The sequence below is a fragment of the Pezoporus flaviventris genome, unplaced genomic scaffold (genome assembly GCF_033815535.1).
Source record: "Pezoporus flaviventris isolate CSIRO_AGI_PZ_B2104156 unplaced genomic scaffold, CSIRO_AGI_Pfla_v1 ptg000006l, whole genome shotgun sequence".
Lineage (NCBI taxonomy): Eukaryota > Metazoa > Chordata > Aves > Psittaciformes > Psittacidae > Pezoporus > Pezoporus flaviventris.
In genome coordinates, this window is record NW_026892554.1 from 13,587,811 (window position 1) to 13,607,213 (window position 19,403).

The window sequence follows — 19,403 nt, forward strand, 5'->3', positions numbered from 1 at the left end:
CCCACCTTAGTTTAGATGGTAATGGAAATTAAGTAACTGAAAAACACACAGGTGCACTGCAGGAATCAACAGAAAGAAATGAGAAAGTCCTGAGATCATCCACTTCTAAAATCTCAGCAGCCCCTCCCACAATCTCTGTATTTTTCCACTGGAGAAAGAGGAAGGCTAAAGCATCTACATTCCTCTTGCAGATGATGACATCAGAGATCTAAATATGGCATCAACAGTTTTTCTGAGGCAATACTGTGCAAAGTTATCAAAGTTCACACTTTCAGCCAAAAAAGGCTCCATAAAGCTGCAATAATATAGTATTATTAATATATTAATATATATATATAATTAAATACCTATCAGAGATATAGATAAGTAACTGGCTATTTTAAATGCAGAGTAAGGACAATTCAGGGCAGAAACGCAATCACTGTTTTCTCATATTAAATGTTGCAGGGCAAGGAATTTTTTGTATCTATCTGAAAGGTTGAGCACACTTAAGTAACTTCTGGGCACGATCGGAATATAGCAACAAGCAGGTATATTTTATCTGAAAAAATGGGCACTCACATGAAGACGAGCTTTCTCTTCAAATCATTTGGGCAAAAAGCCCTAGAAAAATATTTTTTAATATACACATCGTTAGAATTTAAGAAAGAAAAGGATGTCCCTCAGCCCTTCAACTTCAGATCAAGAGACCCCCAGATCAATCACTGGCAGCAGGGTTTCTGTTTTGCAAGGTTCTTTTTTGCACAGAATCTGTTACAGGACTGTAAGGAGATGAGGAATCAATAAATGGCAAGTGCTTTGGGTCATGTCTGAGAGTTAGTATCATCCGCTCAAGACCACGATATAAGAAGTTTTTAAAAGTAGGGTAACTAGTGATGTTTTGGGTAAACGTACATGAGTGCTTAATCAGGCTGCTCAACATTATTAAATTGACCATAAATCTGTGTATGTATAAAGAAAGCTTTTACAAAGCCACCATACTATAAAATAAAAAACAACTAAAATTGTATATAAATCATTGGTTGCTGAATACCCACACTTACTGCCACCATCACAAATTATTTTGGATGTTAAAACTCCTTGTGGCAGTTTGGCTATAAATGACCCAAAATCTGCACTACAAAGCAGGTTAACAAAGCTTATCGCAACTACAAAGCTGTGTTTGAATAAGGTTGAAGTTTGAGAAGCATTGATAGAATAGGATTTGCAGTACTTGACAATTCCAGTATCTTAAAGTCTTTTCAGATGACAAAAGTGTAAGGCAGCTTATTTCACACTTTATTCTCCTGCACACTTCTGTGATAGAGACAATAGATCAGCTTATACATTATCATCGTATAAACTGATCAGTCACTAAATTCATCAGAAAATCTAAATACATAGATCTCACATAATGAGCCATGCTACAAAAAGAAGCTTCATGGCTATACACCTCTACCCTATAAAGAGTTTCAGTGACTGACCAGGTCAGCGAGAGATTATATGGATTTCACATAACAATTGCAGCTATTGAAACTGAGGCCCTGTATTCAATTTTATTAAAAGGATTCAAAGAAGCTAAAAAACCCACACCTTATTGTAAGAGAAAAGGAGAAGGTTTGAGGGAAGAATAATGCTGAATAATGCTGAAATAATACGGAAGATATGCAGACAGTGGGAATATAATAAAACCTGATAAATTCAAGATAAAATGCTGAATTCAACTGAATGTGAATATTTGCAGAAATCACTACTGTCTTTCTAATAGAGCAGGGGACTATTGCTGCAGTAACCCTGCACACCCCAGCTCTGCAAAATATTCTTTGCACTTGAAGTGCAGGACAGAGTTGTATTCAATTTTAAAAGTAACATCACAAAAAAAGAAAAACCTTGTAAGACGTATTTCCCTTTTCTGGAGTAGAATCCCTTCTGGTCATAGTAGGCTGTCTTGAGTTTTACATTCCTGAACATTAACTCACTCAGGCAACCACAAAACTTTATTTAAATGCATATTTTCAAAATGAAAAATGGTCTCCAGATTTCCCTGTTCAGAGTAGTTCACAGTTACCTGTCAACTCTCAAGAAACAGTAATTTATCTCTCAAGACATCAGATTCTTCACTAACAATAGGCATGAGCTTCACCTGACCTGAGAACTCATAACTTACTTCTCTAAGCCAGTCTTGAAGACTGGTCTAATAAGTAAGGATTTGGGATTAATTATTTATCCCTTTAAGATGTCATTTTCTGTTTCTTCTGTAATAATATATTGGTATATGACTCTGCCCTTATTTTGGCCTTTATTTTTCTGGAGCATAAAATGGCATTTGTAATGTAAGTTACATCTGGTTGCTTGAGAACAGGTAACTTACAGATTCCAAATACTAAATTACAGCCAATGTTACTTAAGGATTACGTTGCAACAACTGACACAGACTATTTCTTACCTTTACAGACTGGTCACTCCAACAACAAATGAGTTTCAGCAATGAAACACTCCCAAAGTCTGAGGAATGATATCTACTTTTACCTGAAACATAGAATTTATGAACTGACATGTGAGAAGCACACAAATAGATATTTAACATTTCAATTTTCTCGCTTCAGCGACATACCTGAAAAGATCTGAAAAAGCGTAACTTCTTAGAATGTGCTTTCACTGGCTGCGATAAGCACAAAGTTTCCAGATAACAGTGTTTAAACATTTCCTATCCTAAATCAGATTAGGTTGGTTTTTTTTGTGGTGTTTTTTTTTTGTGGTTTTTTTTGTTTGTTTGCTTGGTTTTTTTTGTTGTTGTTGTTGTTGTTGATTTGGGGTTTTTGGTTTTTTGGTTTGTTTTTTGTTTCCCCTGTAACACAGGTCTGGTATCCCACTGAGTGTTTTTATCATTTTATTTTTTTTTTTTTTAAGATATAGAGAATGCTTTCAGATTTGAACTTCTTAACTATGGATTTTACCACGTAAATTCTAAAACTACTTGAATACATTTCTTTACCTTTAAACCAGTAATACAGTCTATGCAAAAATACATTAAATAACATTTTGTATAGTTACACATTCAGGTTTTCTTCCCTGCTATTGGGCACCAATACTAGTGTGTGGTCAGTATGTCTCAATAAAACAGTCTTTCACTGATCAAGAATAGTGCAGCCAGTAAGGCACCTATCACCTAGCTTTGTCCTCTGTTATACTGCTTCAGTTTCACATCCATGTATGCCCGATGAAATATAACATGATGAAATATAACAAGGGAAAGTGTAGAGTCCTGCATCTGGGCAGGAACAACCCCAGGTTCCAGTATAGGTTGGGAAACGACCTGTTAGAGAGCAGTGTAGGGGAGAGGGACCTGGGGGTCCTAGTGGACGACAGGATGACCATGAGCCAACACTGTGCCCTTGTGGCTAAGAAGGCCAATGGCATCCTGGGGTGTATTAGAAGGGCGGTGGTTAGTAGGTCGAGAGAGGTCCTTCTTCCCCTCTACTCTGCCCTGGTGAGACCGCATCTGGAGTATTGTGTCCAGTTCTGGGCCCCTCAGTTCAAGAAGGACAGGGAGCTGCTGGAGAGAGTCCAGCACAGGGCAGCGAAGATGATTAAGGGAGTGGAGCATCTCCCTTATGAGGAAAGACTGAGGGAGCTGGGTCTCTATAGTTTAGAGAAGAGGAGACTGAGGGGTGACCTTATAAGTGTCTATAAATATATAAAGGGAGAGTGTCACGAGGATGGAGCCAGGCTCTACTCAGTGGCAAACAATGATAGGACAAGGGGTAATGGGTACAAACTGGAACGCAAGAGGTTCCACTTAAACTTGAGAAGAAACTTCTTCTCAGTGAGGGTGACGGAACACTGGAACAGGCTGCCCAGGGAGGTTGTGGAGTCTCCTTCCCTGGAGACAGTCAAAACCCGCCTGGACGCATTCCTGTGTAACATTATCTAGGTGTTCTTGCTCCGGCAGGGGGATTGGACTAGATGACCTTTTGAGGTCCCTTCCAATCTCTAGCATACTGTGTGATACTGTGTGTGAAAGCATTAGGCTCCCATTTTTATTTTTTGTTCCCATCACAGCACACATGTAAATAGATACAGAAAGTCCAGAAACATCAGCAGAATCAAGATTGCCCATTCTGCTGTCCAGTGTGTCCTAATGTAAAAGAACTGGTCACTCCTAAAATGTTGGAGAGATCTGCAAGTCTTAGATAAAATTTCAATTTGCAAATCCCAACAACTGTGTGAACAAGGAGATACGGCATATGTGTTAGATTACTTCACAGGTTTTAGGTCACTAAATAAAAGTGGTTTCATGTCTGCAAATGTTTTAGTCATCTCTACACCATTTTCATGCCTTCCATCTACTTATTTTCTATTGTCACATGAACTTATGTTCCATCTCTTTCTTCAAACAGGCATTTCTGCTATCATAACAAGTTCTACAGTTATAGTGCATAGAAGAGTTAGAGAAGGAAAGGTACACTAAAACCTGATTTTAGAGGAGAATATTAAGGCTTATTTACATAGGAGAGGGTCAAGATTTGACTTCAAATAATTTGTGTTATCAGTCTATAGGCATTACTTAGTCTATAACAGGAACACTGATGGTTAGGTAATATGTACTGACAAATACCCATATTCTATTTGGGTTTTTATTTCAATATTCCTTGTTTAGTTCCATATTGTAAACAAATTACTACTTGCTTGCAAAGCCAAGATTGGTGAACAATTGCCTGTGGGATATTAACGTTAAGAGATTACTTTATTCTGCCCTAAACCAAAAGTCTAAGGGCATTATTGAACAGCCAAGATCGCTCCTGTATTACTAAGGCAACAGTTTGCTTGAAGGGCTGTATATATTACTGGGCAGGCACATAATGGTGATGAGGGAGATGGGGGAAGGGGAAGTCAACAGTGTTTGTCTTATTACATTTCTATTTTTCAGATTGCTAGAAAATATCTTTAGAAGCTCAGCTGAATGTTTTGCCATCACAGAAAAAATATCCTTGATTCCTCTATTACTTAACAGTCAACTTTTTTTACATGCTTTTGTGATATTCACAGAACTGGATAATTCAGTTTCTGTATTTGCAAACTGGACCTGCTCAAAGCAAAAGAATTTAATATTTTTCTTTTTCGTTACTGAAGAATGATGTATTTCAGCAATAAAAAGCATGCAAAATATTAATATTTAAAAGCTAGTATTGCCACTCCTCTATATACTTACTTCTTGTTAACTCTCCATAAAAACTGGGGAATGAATGTGTTATTGCTTCCACAGTTCGCCATTTGTCATATACAGATTCTGATTTCTGTGGACTAAAAGAATATGAAACTATTAAACGAAACCTGAACATACTTACAGAAATCTTACATCTTAAGGTAGGGTTCTTTTTTTTAAAGCAGGTACTCTGATATTAATTGCTATCAATCACAATTCAGTTTCTCCTTAAAAGTCACTTGCATTATTTCACCCACAACTTGCTACTGAAGCATTGACATAGACACAACTACTGAAAAATACCATCCATGTCAAGGGACTTTACATTCAGCTTAAAAGTTATTATATTTAAATTTTGTTGTATTAAAGAAACGTCATATTTACAGAGGACTTGTGTTTTTTTTCTATTACATAGGGAAAAAAGTTCAAGGAAAACTAGCAGCTTTATTTTATAGGTTTCCATTTTTTCACAGTATTAAGTAATTTAGAATATTATTGCAATGTTTGGGATTTCAACAGATGGCTACGATTTAGGAGACTAGTGTGTATATCTACTGTTCTTCAGTACTTTATCACTAATTCAGCAACCTAGCCCTTGAAGACAAAGGATATAAATGGAGGGGAAAGGAAGGGAAAAGCCTCTCCAAACCCCTGCACTATTTTAAACTATTTCTTTTAAATACATTGCTATAGTGACCCTGCACAAACTATATTTAGGTGTCATTTAAAAATAATATTTCACCTTTCCACTTCACTAGAGTCAACAGCAAGTCATAATATTTCAAAAGCCTAGCAATACTAAACAACTCCGAAAGCTTTCAGCTCGAGAGCTTTAAGTTACAGATACAAATCTCAAAAGGCAGGAGAAAGATCTTTTCTTACTAGCTTCTTGTTTCTGTCCCACTTTTATAACCTGACATATTGTCCTGGGCTCAGCAGTAGCAGTATTTTACTGCAGGTTCCTTTATTTTCACAGGCTGAGTCAAGATGCAAGAAAACACATACAGAAACATCAGGACACTTACAAGCTGTTAAAGTTTTCCTAATTCTTTCTACAAATGCTGTGGTGAATTAGAATTCAATACTTAGTTGTTTCCCTTGAGTATGCTGTAGCTGCAGCTAAACCAGCTGCTCAAAGAGGTTTGGCTACACACCGTACTTTTAGGAGGCAAACTGGACAAAATAGCATTTCCTTGGTTTCTTTCAAGCTTTTAATTTGGCAGAAGTATGTTATGTTAACTCTCACAAACAGAAGTCATTCCAACCCTCAATAAATTATGAATAACAATAAATCAGATAAAAATATTTAATGAATGAACAAACGCAGATTACAATAGTTCATTGAGACCCCAATTACTTGCAAGAGGAAGAGGTGAAATGAAAGCTGAATCCTAAGATCACGGCAAATAGCCCAAGTCCTATTCACGCTACTCTTATGACTGGGGAGAGAAGAGGGAAAGGGAACTTCACAGGAACCAAACCATGTCAAAATCTTAAATAAAGCACTCCTGAGCCTTTGAATAATATTAATAACCTTTTTTTTGTAACCAAAATTTATGGCAAATTCTTTTCCTCTCATTTGTAAAAGCGTTCACCTTTTTCTACAAGAGATGCTAAAGCCTTTATGGCTTTACATTTCCTGGATAAAACTTGAAATTACATTGTATAGGTTTCACAGAGAGAAGAAAAAAAAAAAAAGGCATTTATTCTTGTAACAACGTCAATAGTTAGAATTTTATGTGTGATATGTTCCAAATCCAGGATGCTTAAGTCTGGGAAAAATGTTTGATTCTGGTATGCTTACTAACTTCAATTACACCATGTCTTTCCAACAGAGTACTGTATGACACAAACCAAGCATAAAGTCCTCTCTTGGATGGAAAGGAATGCATGCTCAAGCTGGAATACTAAAACAACTTTCCATATAAGAGCTTAGGTTGAATATGGACCAGCAGGCAATGTAATTAGCAATAAATGTAACTTAGAATTATGCATTTGTCTTGCGGTATGGTGCGTATTTTGAGATATGCTGAATGGCCAGAGCTTTGTGGAAGATGCACAGGTATCTACAGCATCAGGATCAATATTTTTGTCCCCCTTCTTGCCTCAGGGCCATTGCGTCACCAACACTGAAGTTAATTGTCCCTAAAATGCTAAATACAGACCAACCTATGTCTGCAGAACAACAAAAGTCTGTGGACATATCCATTGCCTGATTAGTATGCTCTATTTGGCTTGCTGAAATCATGTTGAGCATGCTATTTTTCCTTTAATTCTGAAAAAGCATTTAGGCAAAAAATTTGTTTTGAGTAACACAAGTGTTATTTGGGATGGTTATCAGAACTTAAGGGCTGATGAGGCACTCATTCCCAGTAGCTGCTATTATTACTAGGGGTATTGTACTTTACATTGTGTCACTAGGACAAACTGTTCTTGTGTCTCATGTTTTATTTAACTGTGAAGCCAAGGGTTTCATAGTTGTCGTGGTTTAAACCCAGTCAGGTAACTTGTTCACTCACTCCCAGTGAGTGGTGCCAAGCTGACAACAATCAAGGTCCGTGTTCGTCTCCCCCCCCTCCCTGCACCGGGACTCTCCCCTTCCCCGCTCCCGGAGGAACGGGGAGGAGGATCGAGAGAGTGCAACTCCTACGGGTTGAGACAAGAACAGTCCAGCAACAAATCACCACCGCTACTATCAGCTAAAACAATGATAAGGGGAAATAACAAGGGAAGAGAATACGATACCACCGGCCAAGAAAACGAGTTCCACCCGGAAGCCCCTGTACTTCCGGGCAACTCCCAGTTACCCCCCACCCCGGGCATGACGTGCTGTGGTATGGAATACCTCCCCGGCTAGCCCGGGTCAGGCGCCCCGTCTCTGCTTCCTCACAGCTTCCCCTCCTCCCTGGCAGAGCATGAGCCTCACAAAGTCCTTGGTCAGGGTAAACATCACTTAGCAACAACCGAAAACATCGGCTTCACCAACGCTGTTCTCAAAACTAGAAGTCAAAACACAGCACTGCACCAGTTAACACAAAGGAAAAAACATGACTGCCACTGCTGAACCCAGGACAATAGTAAAGGAATTATATTGCTTACAGAGAATCGAAGTTAAAACAGCAAAGGTACTTAAACGCACATCTTGCAATGAGCCTGAAGACACCTCAGTATTCTGTTTAGTTTAAACTGTGAGGAAAAGAGTGATCTCAGGAAAAACAGGGTGTGATAATTCACATTCTTGTTCTCTTGAGAAAAATTCTTGCATCAGTTCTCACCTTCTAAGTAGAAAAAATGTAAAGATAATTAAGTTTATCCCTATCTGCTTTTGTTCAAAGAACATCCTATAAAAAACTCTAGAGAAAGACTGCAAACTCCATTGCAAAAATCTGTATTTAAGAAAAGTTTGTTTCATATTTTTCAATTTTTAACCACTATATAAAAGACTTGCAATGAAAAGGTTCTTACCTTTCAATGTCATCTGTAACTGTTGAAGGTATGTTAATAATCCTGTTGATCAAAGCTATTCTGCTAAATAAGAAAAATACTGTTTCCAATCCCTTTGTTCCATAAACATTATTCTCAGGTCCATCCTTCTTTCCAGTTTGTCCTTCAGTTGCAGCAAGGTACTTGTTTGATAAATCAAGCACTCTTTTTGAGAACAAGTTGATTATTGCATGTTCTTCTAGCATGCCACCATCAGTACATTTCCATCCTGGCAACATTAGTGATAGGTGGTTTTCATTTGACACAAGTCCAAAAGAAACAGGATGCTGAAGCCTCAAGACATCTAAATGTCTAACACAGAGATTGTCTATTTCTTTATCTACACCCCATGGTAAAAGACACGACAAAAGCAGTTTAGCTGTATCAGTGACAACGTTCACATCAATGTTACTTGATGGCTGCATTCTGATTTTTCTGGAACTCTTCATTTTCTTCTGTCTTTTTATGTCACTTTCTTCCAAAGGCCTGGCTGTATTGTTATCCCTATAGACCTGGACTGAACAAAATGTATCTACTTGACCATCCACTGGAGATATGGAGCCAGCAGTTTTATTTCTTTTTAATGTCAATGCCCTTTTCTCAGTTGCACTTTTGGTTCTTTCTAGAGTGTCATAATTGTGGAATGAATTTGATGTCTTTAATCCATTGAGTTGAGATGACAGCAGAAGTTCCTTGAGTCTTTCCAGATCAAATAAAAGAACATGGAAGTTTGCACTGTTCCATCTTGTCGTAACTGGTAAAATAGTAAAGGGCTGCTGGATGCAGCTGGTATCAGTTAACTGAAAGAAAAAATACTAAGTGTTCAAACACAAATCCATAGTACTTTGTAATTTTCAAGATATCAGCATATGGAATAGACCAAATCTATTACCTTCATTAAGTTCAACTTAATTACATTTATTTACTTCCTACTAAGAAGGATTTTCTGCTAAACAGCTTAAGATACACAAAGACATATGCATATAAATACTACAATACAGGATCCCTAGCATCTTCAACTACACAATTATACAGCCATGCTCTAGGCTGATATTTCTTCTGGTAAGTCTTACTTCAAGCTAAAAGACTTTTAGGAAAGTTCTGAAGAATACACATTTATTTATTTATAAGAAATAAAGCTAGGGAAACAAATCCTACAATGTTACAGAATTCTTGAAAATGCTGGGAATCTGTATGTTTTGTACCAACTTGATATATGCCTGAGAAAGACTATACCTTTTGCCATCTCAAAACATGCAATATTACCTTGAAGTTACTTAATTCTGAGTTAAGCCACACATACTTCATCAGCAATAAAGAACATAGGTAATTAGATATTCAGTTAAAAGTCATGCAGTTTGATAAAAATAACAGAGAAAAAGGCTATAGAGCTACCACAGTGTTTGCGAACATCTGACTTCACCTTGTGCCACTCTATTTCCAATCTGGATCTTTCTGAAATTACCCATACTTCACGAATTGTGCTGGTATCAATACATATGCCTGATTATTGCTGTTAATAAATACCCAAATAAAATAGTTTTGGAATCCTCCTAAAATTTGGTAGTAAAGCATTTCGAATTCTTTCAGCCCTTTTCCCCATACACCTTTAGGTGGCTGTATATTCCCAACATGACATGCTTTTCATGAGAGCTTCCACAGGTTTCAGAAAGCAGAAAAAATTTATTAGTGAGGGCACAGTAGAATATTAACCTCTTTGGCTGCTTACTTACTCCATTTTTATTAAAAAGGGACTGAATCTACATACCACCTGTTACAAAGACAAATTTCTAACTTTTGTTTGAGAAAGACTCCAGATGAATCTGTAGAAGAGCAACTACTTTCTTCCACAGGAGTCATTGTGCTGCACTATGAAGCAGTATTCCATGAAGGGAGTGGGAGGATCATCCAATGGTAAAGTTATGAGATTATGACAACATCTTATATTAGAATCCTGCTGTATCTATTAAAGAAGTATCTTTTACCTCCAGAGGAACAGCACATGTGAAGGAGTATAAGTTCCTTGTGGATGCTTTCGCCCTTTTCTGTAAATGCTTGTGGCTTGGATGTTTTTATTGTCCTGCTCAAGCCTATGCTCAATCTAGCTACTGCACCTTTAAAAGCACACATGTATGACAAGAAAGGTATCACCAAGAAGCAACTTTTCAGCCCAGTGATACTTCCACAAACCATCACGCCAGCTTCAATAACAAATGACAGACTTTTCTAGATCACCATATTAGTTTTAATTTTCCTGTGATAATTAGAAATATTTCACTAATGCAAAGAACTGTTTGTGTTGAAAATAGCTCAATCTTAAACCCTCAAGTGGTAGGAAACAGGCAACAGCTGGCTTTATCTTGATTACAACGTTGAGTAACTCATCTTTCTCAAGACCACTCTTTACCTATCTCCTTTTACATTCTGATTTTATAGGATTAGCTATTTTTAAGCTTTTAATATTGCAGTTATAAATAACACAAGGATAAATTCTATAATTCTATAGCCTGTAAGTTATTTCACTATTTAGTTTTTGGTATTAAAATAATTTGGCTTTCTGATACTTGGAGAATGATGCTCCCACCAGATGAGAATGCACACTAAATACATAATCTTATTTGAAGGTCTCCACAGGGAGTCATAAGTAAGAGATTATAACTGCTTGTTCAGCTTTTCTTTTTATGCCTTTCCTTTTCCAAAAAAATACATTATAGGTAACAATGCACTAGGATTATTTTAATCTTTAATGATGCTCTTTCCCAATACATAGGGAGATCCCCATGGAATGCAAACACTGGAATTCACAAGCTAGCTTTCACATTAATAGAAGCTATTGCTATTTGGCTTATCATTTTAATTTTCTCTGTTGTATACATTTATATTTGGTTGATTAACATTTATAAACCTTTAAGAAAATCGCCATCTAACAGAATATACTGTGACAATGTCTATCTGTTGAGGCATCTGGTGACGCTACTGTGTACGAAGTCACAATAAATATTTATTGGCAATATGAAAGCTTATTGACATTGATCCTAAAAGCATCTACCAAGTTATCTTAGCTCTCTGCCATAGGCATTTCACTGCATTGAAAGAAGGTGGACATCTAAAGTTTCAGACACTAAACACTATTTATGAAATATGGACAAGGTATTGCCTGTAACATAAGGTGGCAGAAAATGGAAGGAAACCCATAAAACCAACTATAAGCTACAAAGCTGGGAATAACATTGGATGACAGGTATTGAAAAGCAGATTGATAGATATTTACATTTGGTACTGTGACTTTCCTAAAGATTTGGAAGTATTTCACAAAAATAAATCTTACTATATTCATATAAATATTGTCCTTTGGTTTTTCAAATGTACACATTAAGAATTTAATAACTGTGTAAAAAAAAAATAAGTTAATAGCAGTAACAAAGCATGACTTGCCATTGAACCACAGAGTCCAACTTGGAAGCCGCCCTGTTACCAGCACACAAGATTCAGTAATGAAAAGATCCTATTTCCTTCTTTTCCAACAATTTTTGCTCAGCTCAGACCAAGTTACCACAGGATTGTCTTTCAGACTCAAACTGCTTAAGTGGGTATGCCCAAATATAAATCCATTCAAGCCTTACTGTTCTCCCAGCGAACAACCATATCAAAAAAGAATTAATTCAGTATTCCTTTAATTCTAGAAGTTAAAAGACCACCAGGCTATGACATACTGAACACAACCTACAGATTTTTATAATCATTAAGAAAATAACAATCAGTAGAGGCATCTACTACCATTGCTATTTATCATTGCTAATTTAACATTGCAATTTATCATTGCTAGTTTTAACTTTTATTTCTGACAAAGCCAACTCTCTGATTCACTATTTACAAGTCTCCCAACTACCAACATTCCGTCTACTTTCATTGTTTACCTGAAAAATTGGGAAGATTTTTAAAGCTATTTATTTAAAAATAATCTTCTGGAAACTATTACAGAGAATGCAAACTGTACAACTTCCCACAGCTTCAGTAATTTTGTCCAGATTTTGAAAGCTGATCTTTCTATTCTTTGTTGTTGTCTAAGTGTATGAATCTAAAAGAAATATAAATGTTAAGGTCCCCCCTGCTGTAGTTCAGTTCTGAAAAAGCAGAATGTGCTACCTCTTCTTTGTGCATCACTAGCAGTAAGTCTAACAAGGAGTTACCCCAAAGGAGGTGTGTATGTTCCTCAAGACTAGTAACTGGTAATAAGTCATGTTTCCATAAAGTGTAAAAACTGCCATTTTTACATGACAATTTTTAGGGCCAAAACCAGGTATTTACTGTGAGGGTACAGATTACCACTTATTTTTGTTGGAAACTGAAGAACAAGAAGCACTTTTAAATTTTTTGTGTATGCATGCATTACCTCAAAATTAATCTAACAGAGCCACCAGCCGTTTCAGTTAATATATTGGCTAGTCCCCAACAAGTACTCAGAAGTATCTCACAAAGCTTCTATAATTAACTATTAGATCTTCATATAAACATTTCTAAATCCCAAACTAAAATAACCTACTTTAAAAAAAATTATTTTGTTTAGAGTTAACAACTTGCTGTTTGAAGCTGAATACTTCAGTAAGGAGGCTAGACTGCCTTTGCTCAAAATAAAGCCATTTGTGCGCCAATAACATTCCTGCTTAACAACTGGAACTTGGAACATTTTTACTGCTTGAAGAGATCTTAATCACTTGATAAGGCTCCCTATGAGGCCTTCACTTAGAAGCTTTAAAGCAGCAAAAAGTCTGATTACAAACTCAAATTACATCCTGGGATTCATGAACCTCTTGCGCATCATCTCTGACTGACTCACAGCAGAACAAGCTTTCTACATGGAGGGAAGAGCAGGATTCAGGGCAGCTTAGAAATAGCAAGCTATATTTCCATATGTGGAAATTATCATCTATGTAATAGCTCCCTATTTTGCCACAGAAGATGTGTGAGTCAGGACAAGAGATACAACAGATTATTTCAGTTTGAAGGCACCTACAACAATCATCTAGCTGAACAAAAGTTAATGCGTGTTGTCCAAATGCCTCACTAAGAGACTTAGGGCATCAACCACCTCTCTAGGAAGCCTGTTTCAATGTTTGGTCACACTCTCAGTCTAGAAGTGTTTCCTAATGTCCAGTCTAACCCCTGCTCAGTGCAGCTTTGAACCCTTCCCATGTGTCTTGTCACTGGATACCAGGGAGAAGAGCTCAGCACCTCCACTTTGCCTCCTCAGAAAGCAGTAAAGAGCAATGATTGCCCCTCAGCCCCCAAACTGACAAGTCTGAAGTCCTCAGTAGCTCCCTTCAAGACATTCCTTCCAGCCCTTTCACCAGTTTGTTGCCCTCCTCTTGACACATCCAAGGACCTTCACATCCTTCTTAAAGGATGGGGCAACAAACTTAAATTTAGTGCAACAAACACTGAAGACTCACTTTAATTGATTTATTCTGGCATGGAAGAACTCTGCTCCAGAACTTACAAGCCTGTTCTTCTACCTTATCTTTACCAAACCACCTTAGAAACTGAGGAAAAATTTTCCCGTGTCTACGGGAGGAGGGAGGGAGGGGGCTATCCTTACTGTGGCCCCCAAATACATCAAGCCATGCCATTATCTTTAACAGTTTAAGACGGACATAGCACATAAAAATTTCATGGGAGTACAATTCAAGTGTTATTTTACCTAGCTGCCTTCTCATCTCTGAAGGCCTGTTTCCACTGGGATCCAAGCTGTTTTAGGAATGCCATTCCACTTAAAATACACACTTCCATTAGCTAGCAGAGATTCCCATACTGTTTCAGCTCCTAATATATATGTACTTTCTCCACACACAAGCTTTCTTTACTAGATACATTCTATTGTAGGTTTTGTGATAAAAACAGATTTGACAAGAATGATCTTGACATTCATTTTACATAAAGGAAATAAAGTGGCAAAATCACATGGTAGATTTTTAGAGAAACTAGACTCAAAAATATACTTAAAGGTCACGTTGATACCACTGAAAAGAAATTGCTCAGTTCTCACAGGATAGGTAGAATCAACTTCTATGTAAAACAAGTCCTTAAGTACTAAATTTGACTGTTCAACAGACTTTTGGCCTTTTTATCCACTGTGCTTTCACTTCAGTCCAAACATAATAGGATAAAACTGACATAAAATTGGTCCCAAAGTTCCCAGCGCCTGCAGAATAAATCTTGCTGTATAAAGCACAAATGTGAACTATCCTGCTCATTCTAATTGTTTTTTAAACTAAGTGTCATGGTTTAAAACCAGTCAGGCAGCTCGTTCACTCACTCCCCCCTTTTTTCCCTCCCCCTACTCCTGGAGGGACGGGAAGGAGAATCAAAAGAATGCAACTCCCATGGGTTGAGATAAGAACAGTTTAGTAACTAAAGTATAACACAAATCACTGCTGCTACCACCAACAATAACAATGATAAAGGAAATAACAAGGGAAGAGAATACAACACCTCACCACCTGCCAACCGATAACTCACCCCCTCAGCCCGACCACGCACCGCCCGATACCTCCTCCAACCCCGCAGTCCTAGCCTTTGTGGGTAACTCTCAGTTACATCCTGGGCATGACATGCTGTGGTATAGAATACCTCTTTGGTCAGTTTGGGTCATGTGTCCTGTCTCTGCTTCCTCCCAGCTTCCCCTCCTCCCTGGCAGAGCATGAGGCTCACAAAGTCCTTGGCCAGACCAAACATTTGAGCAGTAACTACAAACATCGGTGCTATCAGCACCGTTCCCAGGCCGAAAGTCAAAAACGCAGCGCTACACCAGCTACTAAGAAGGTGAAAAATGACTGCTACTGCTGAACCCAGGACACTAAGCAATATTCAAGAGGTTTAATTATGTTCCTTTGAGCTTTCTCTTGTGAGAGGGTATATTTTTAACCATTAACATTAAACAAGTCAAAGATCAGTCCTCTCCTTTATCCACCCATAGAAGCTTAAGCAAATGTAACACAGAAAATGAACAAATTATTTTTAGGTGAAATTTTTGATAGATTGAGGTGGGGCAGGCGTAACAGAAGTATTGTCAAAGAAGAGTGGAAAATTCTTTCATTAACAGAAGCTGCACTGCTTCTGTTTTATTAGGGCTGGAAGATTTTCTACCTCTTATTTGTCAGAGTTTCTTTAGCAGATCTATACTTTCCTATTTTGACAGTCATTAGACTATTGGCTTTTAATACAGGCACAATAGAACATTACACTTAAGCACATGATAAAAGTAAGGTAAGCAAGACTGCCTCTTTTAAAGACTAATTATTAAATTATTATTTAATATTATTTAAATATTATTTAATAATAGTATTATTTGAATTATTCACTATTAAATATACTTACTAGAAAGAAGTCTGCCAATTTAATCAGTAAAATACCATCTTACTGTCTGCTCATGTGTATTCAATGAAGACATACTATGAACAAGGCACATGTACATCAGGCTTCCAAACAAGAATTTTTAAGCAAAACCCATGGAATCATTAAAAAAATGCAATCATTATAACCACTGCATCTTATAGTCTTTAAGAGCTTTCCTTGATATGATGATAGTTTCTGAACTATCAAAATGAAGTTTGAGAATATCAGTATGCTTATTTCAATGAATTTAACACTTACTTTTGTCATGTCTCCTCTGCCTGACCTTTAAATACACTACAAAGACAATAAAAACTGTAAAGAGCATCTACATGTTTGAGTCACTGCTCATTACCTCTGAGGCAATAACATTGACACTAAATAGGATTATTTATGTTTAAAAACTAAGATGTGAAGAACCTTGGTTACAGAAATTAAGGAGAAGGGAGGGGCAGTAGAAATCAAAATGCACTGAGGGCTACATCTGTCTGGCTCATGCCATTAACTGGGATGTCAACAAAGTTCATTGCTCATAACTTTTCTCAGAACCGTGTTTGGCTCTAGGCTCACAAAAAATAAGCATGTCACACGGCTGCTTGTAAAAGTCATTTAGCTACTCCTACCCTCTTACAGCTGTACTTCATGGATCTGGAAGAACTGTTTTAACTGAAGCATGGCTGCCAAACCTAGGGGTCAAATAATAACTTATATTGCCAATGACAGCTCTATTCTATTCTCCATGATGCTTCATCCTTGATGGCAGGAAGCAATAACCATGTTTGGGTTTGCATTTCTTTATATTTTTTAATCCAGAATAGTTTAGCAAATGTCTGCCCATGCATAGGCACTTTCTTCTTTTTAAGCTTTCCAAAGAAAATGACAGCACTATCTATAACATAAGAAAGAATTATGTTTTGGGGACATGTTTGCAGGTGCTATCTCACACACAGTTTTGCAAAATGGGAAACCTGTAATTGTCTCGTCGAACTCTCTCAGGAAACAAATACATAAACAATGCACAAAATGGCTGGCACAGTGTAAATTAAAGCATTAAATTCATTTCTAAATCCTCTGAGCCCTCAGCTGCTAGAGATGGTAGTTGATAGTAGTGAAAAAAATTGCCTCCTTCAAATGTGCTTGGTGGACAGCAGCTTGATGATTGGCAGCACAAATAGAAGACAAACGAGAAAGCCTTCAATCTGCAGCTGATGCACAGGAAGAACATGGGGAGCTGAGTTTACAATAGAGAAAACATTACCAAGCTAATGGCACAGGCAATCATTTGACCACCATGCATCTCTGATAGCAGCAGGGCATCCATTTTCAGTTAAGTGTTAGAGTACCTTTTTGCTTTCTCTGACCACTGCAGGGGTAAAACAACCTAGTGCGTGAAACCCACTGACTGGTAATAAATTACTATATTGGATACTTTTTGTTTTCTTTCAGCAATGACTTTACTGTGTATTCCTGCTATCATTACCAATTAAAGGGGAGATCACGTTAGCAAGCTATATCTAACTGTATATCAGTCCCTATGCTCCAATTGCTTTGGCAAGTATCACAGGGTCAAGAGGCTCCTTTGACCTTTACCAGCTAAGTCTCTCTGACCACTCACTATTTGAAGCAATCTCAGCCGAACAGATGGACACTTTTGCAGACTCTATAAAGCTTAGAATATAAAGATAAATGAAATTGTGTTTGTGGCTTCAAACTGGTTTATGAGCATAAAATATTGTTAGCAAGTTCCACAAAAATCTCATTTGAAATAGCATGCCTTAAACCTACACCATGAACACAAAACCTCTATCTACCAGGAAACTGCATTTTTTTTTGTAGTAGCTTCTACAGCTGAAACTAAAAACTTGATATGACTTACATATTTAGTTAGTATGAAGTCACTTCTTTATTTAGAAAGCTTAATTTAATTACTTTAATCATTAAAAGCAAGAACAAAATTTAATATAGCCTTTTACCACAGGAGTGAGTTAGAGCAGCACACAGCATATGATCAAACAGATCATTCAGTGGATGATTACTAAAACAGTTGGATACTACAGGGCATTCAGAGAAAGCCTGGACCTCCATTTCAAATTTCCCTATCTTAAGTATAAAAGCCCTTACTCAAAATCGCTGCACCAGAATTTTAGTCACACAACATAAGAGAATGCTTCAAATTCCCTAGGTGATGGCTGAAGAACTAGTAATAATTAGATAAAAATACGGTCTTGCAATAACATTTATTTGTAACTGAAAAATAATCTACTGTTCAACAATAACATTGAATGGTATTTGTTTGAGCTAAATCACATTGGCAAACCTGCCTTAAATTCACAACCTTTTTGCATATATACAGCTGTTTAGTTGCTCAGCTGAAAGGGTGAACAATGAAGGATATGCGCAAAGATGCATTTGGTTAAAACCAGTTACACAGCAGATATTTAATTGAAATAGCTCTTAAATATATTCTATACACCATCTCTAAAAGAACCTGTATAGAAAGAAGGGACGCAAATTACCAGCTATACTTTTATCTCCATGTTTTACATGGTTTTTAACCATACGCACCTTCTAATCCAATATAGCTCCCATCAATAATCCACACGTACACACTCCCATGTGTCCCCTTTCCTGCCTCCTGGAGCTTCAAATTTAGGGAGCATGTGAACAGTTTCTGCCACTAAAAGTATCCATAGCTTCTGAAAGCAGGCACAAAAGACAGGCCTACCCTGTCCAAAGCAATGCTGGGTTTATGCATAGGGTGAGGATTATGCAGAGTAAAGGTGTTACTACTACACCAAGGTCATATTTCTTACCTTCAGACACTTGGTTGTAGGACAGAAGATACTCTTGAGGGGGTCATTCAGAACTTTTCTTGTTCGTTTACCCTTTTTAAACCTCAGTACTCACACATGAAGAACTAAGTGTAAAAAGCTGGATTCAACAGTGGTGCAACATTTTGCTTTCACATGCAATTTGGGCCTGACCTGAGGCTACATCATTTGGACAATGCAGTGCCAAATAAACATGGCAATTCATGATGAATTTTCCCATATGAACTAGTTTAAAGAAACTGCTTAGAACTTGTCTTACATTATGTCATTATACTATTCACTACAACTTTTATCACATTACTGAGGATGCCCAGATCCTCCCAAGAATCCAGCTCTCACACATAAAAGGCTATAATAATTTTTACATCACCAGTGCTTATCCATTTAACGGCAATATGAGCAGAGTCAAGCTCTGTCCTTCCAATACTACAATATTTTGCCCCCTTTTTTATTTAATCCCAGTGTAGAATGTTACCATTTTTGCAGCACTTTGACCAGTAATTGTGTCATCACTC

General features: G+C 37.2%; 1 protein-coding gene across 4 annotated transcripts in view; it reads right to left on the minus strand.

Annotated features, from left to right (window-relative positions):
* Positions 1 to 19,403, minus strand: part of WDR72 (WD repeat domain 72) — a 114,871-nt gene that overhangs the window by 42,510 nt on the left and 52,958 nt on the right. For all 4 annotated transcript variants that reach the window (XM_061446990.1, XM_061446988.1, XM_061446989.1 and 1 more), the window contains 3 exons: positions 8,651 to 9,468; positions 5,192 to 5,283; positions 2,426 to 2,508 (listed from right to left, as the gene is read on the minus strand). In XM_061446990.1, the coding sequence (XP_061302974.1) occupies positions 2,426 to 2,508; positions 5,192 to 5,283; positions 8,651 to 9,468 (993 nt within the window). The remainder of the gene's footprint in view (positions 1 to 2,425; positions 2,509 to 5,191; positions 5,284 to 8,650; positions 9,469 to 19,403) is intronic.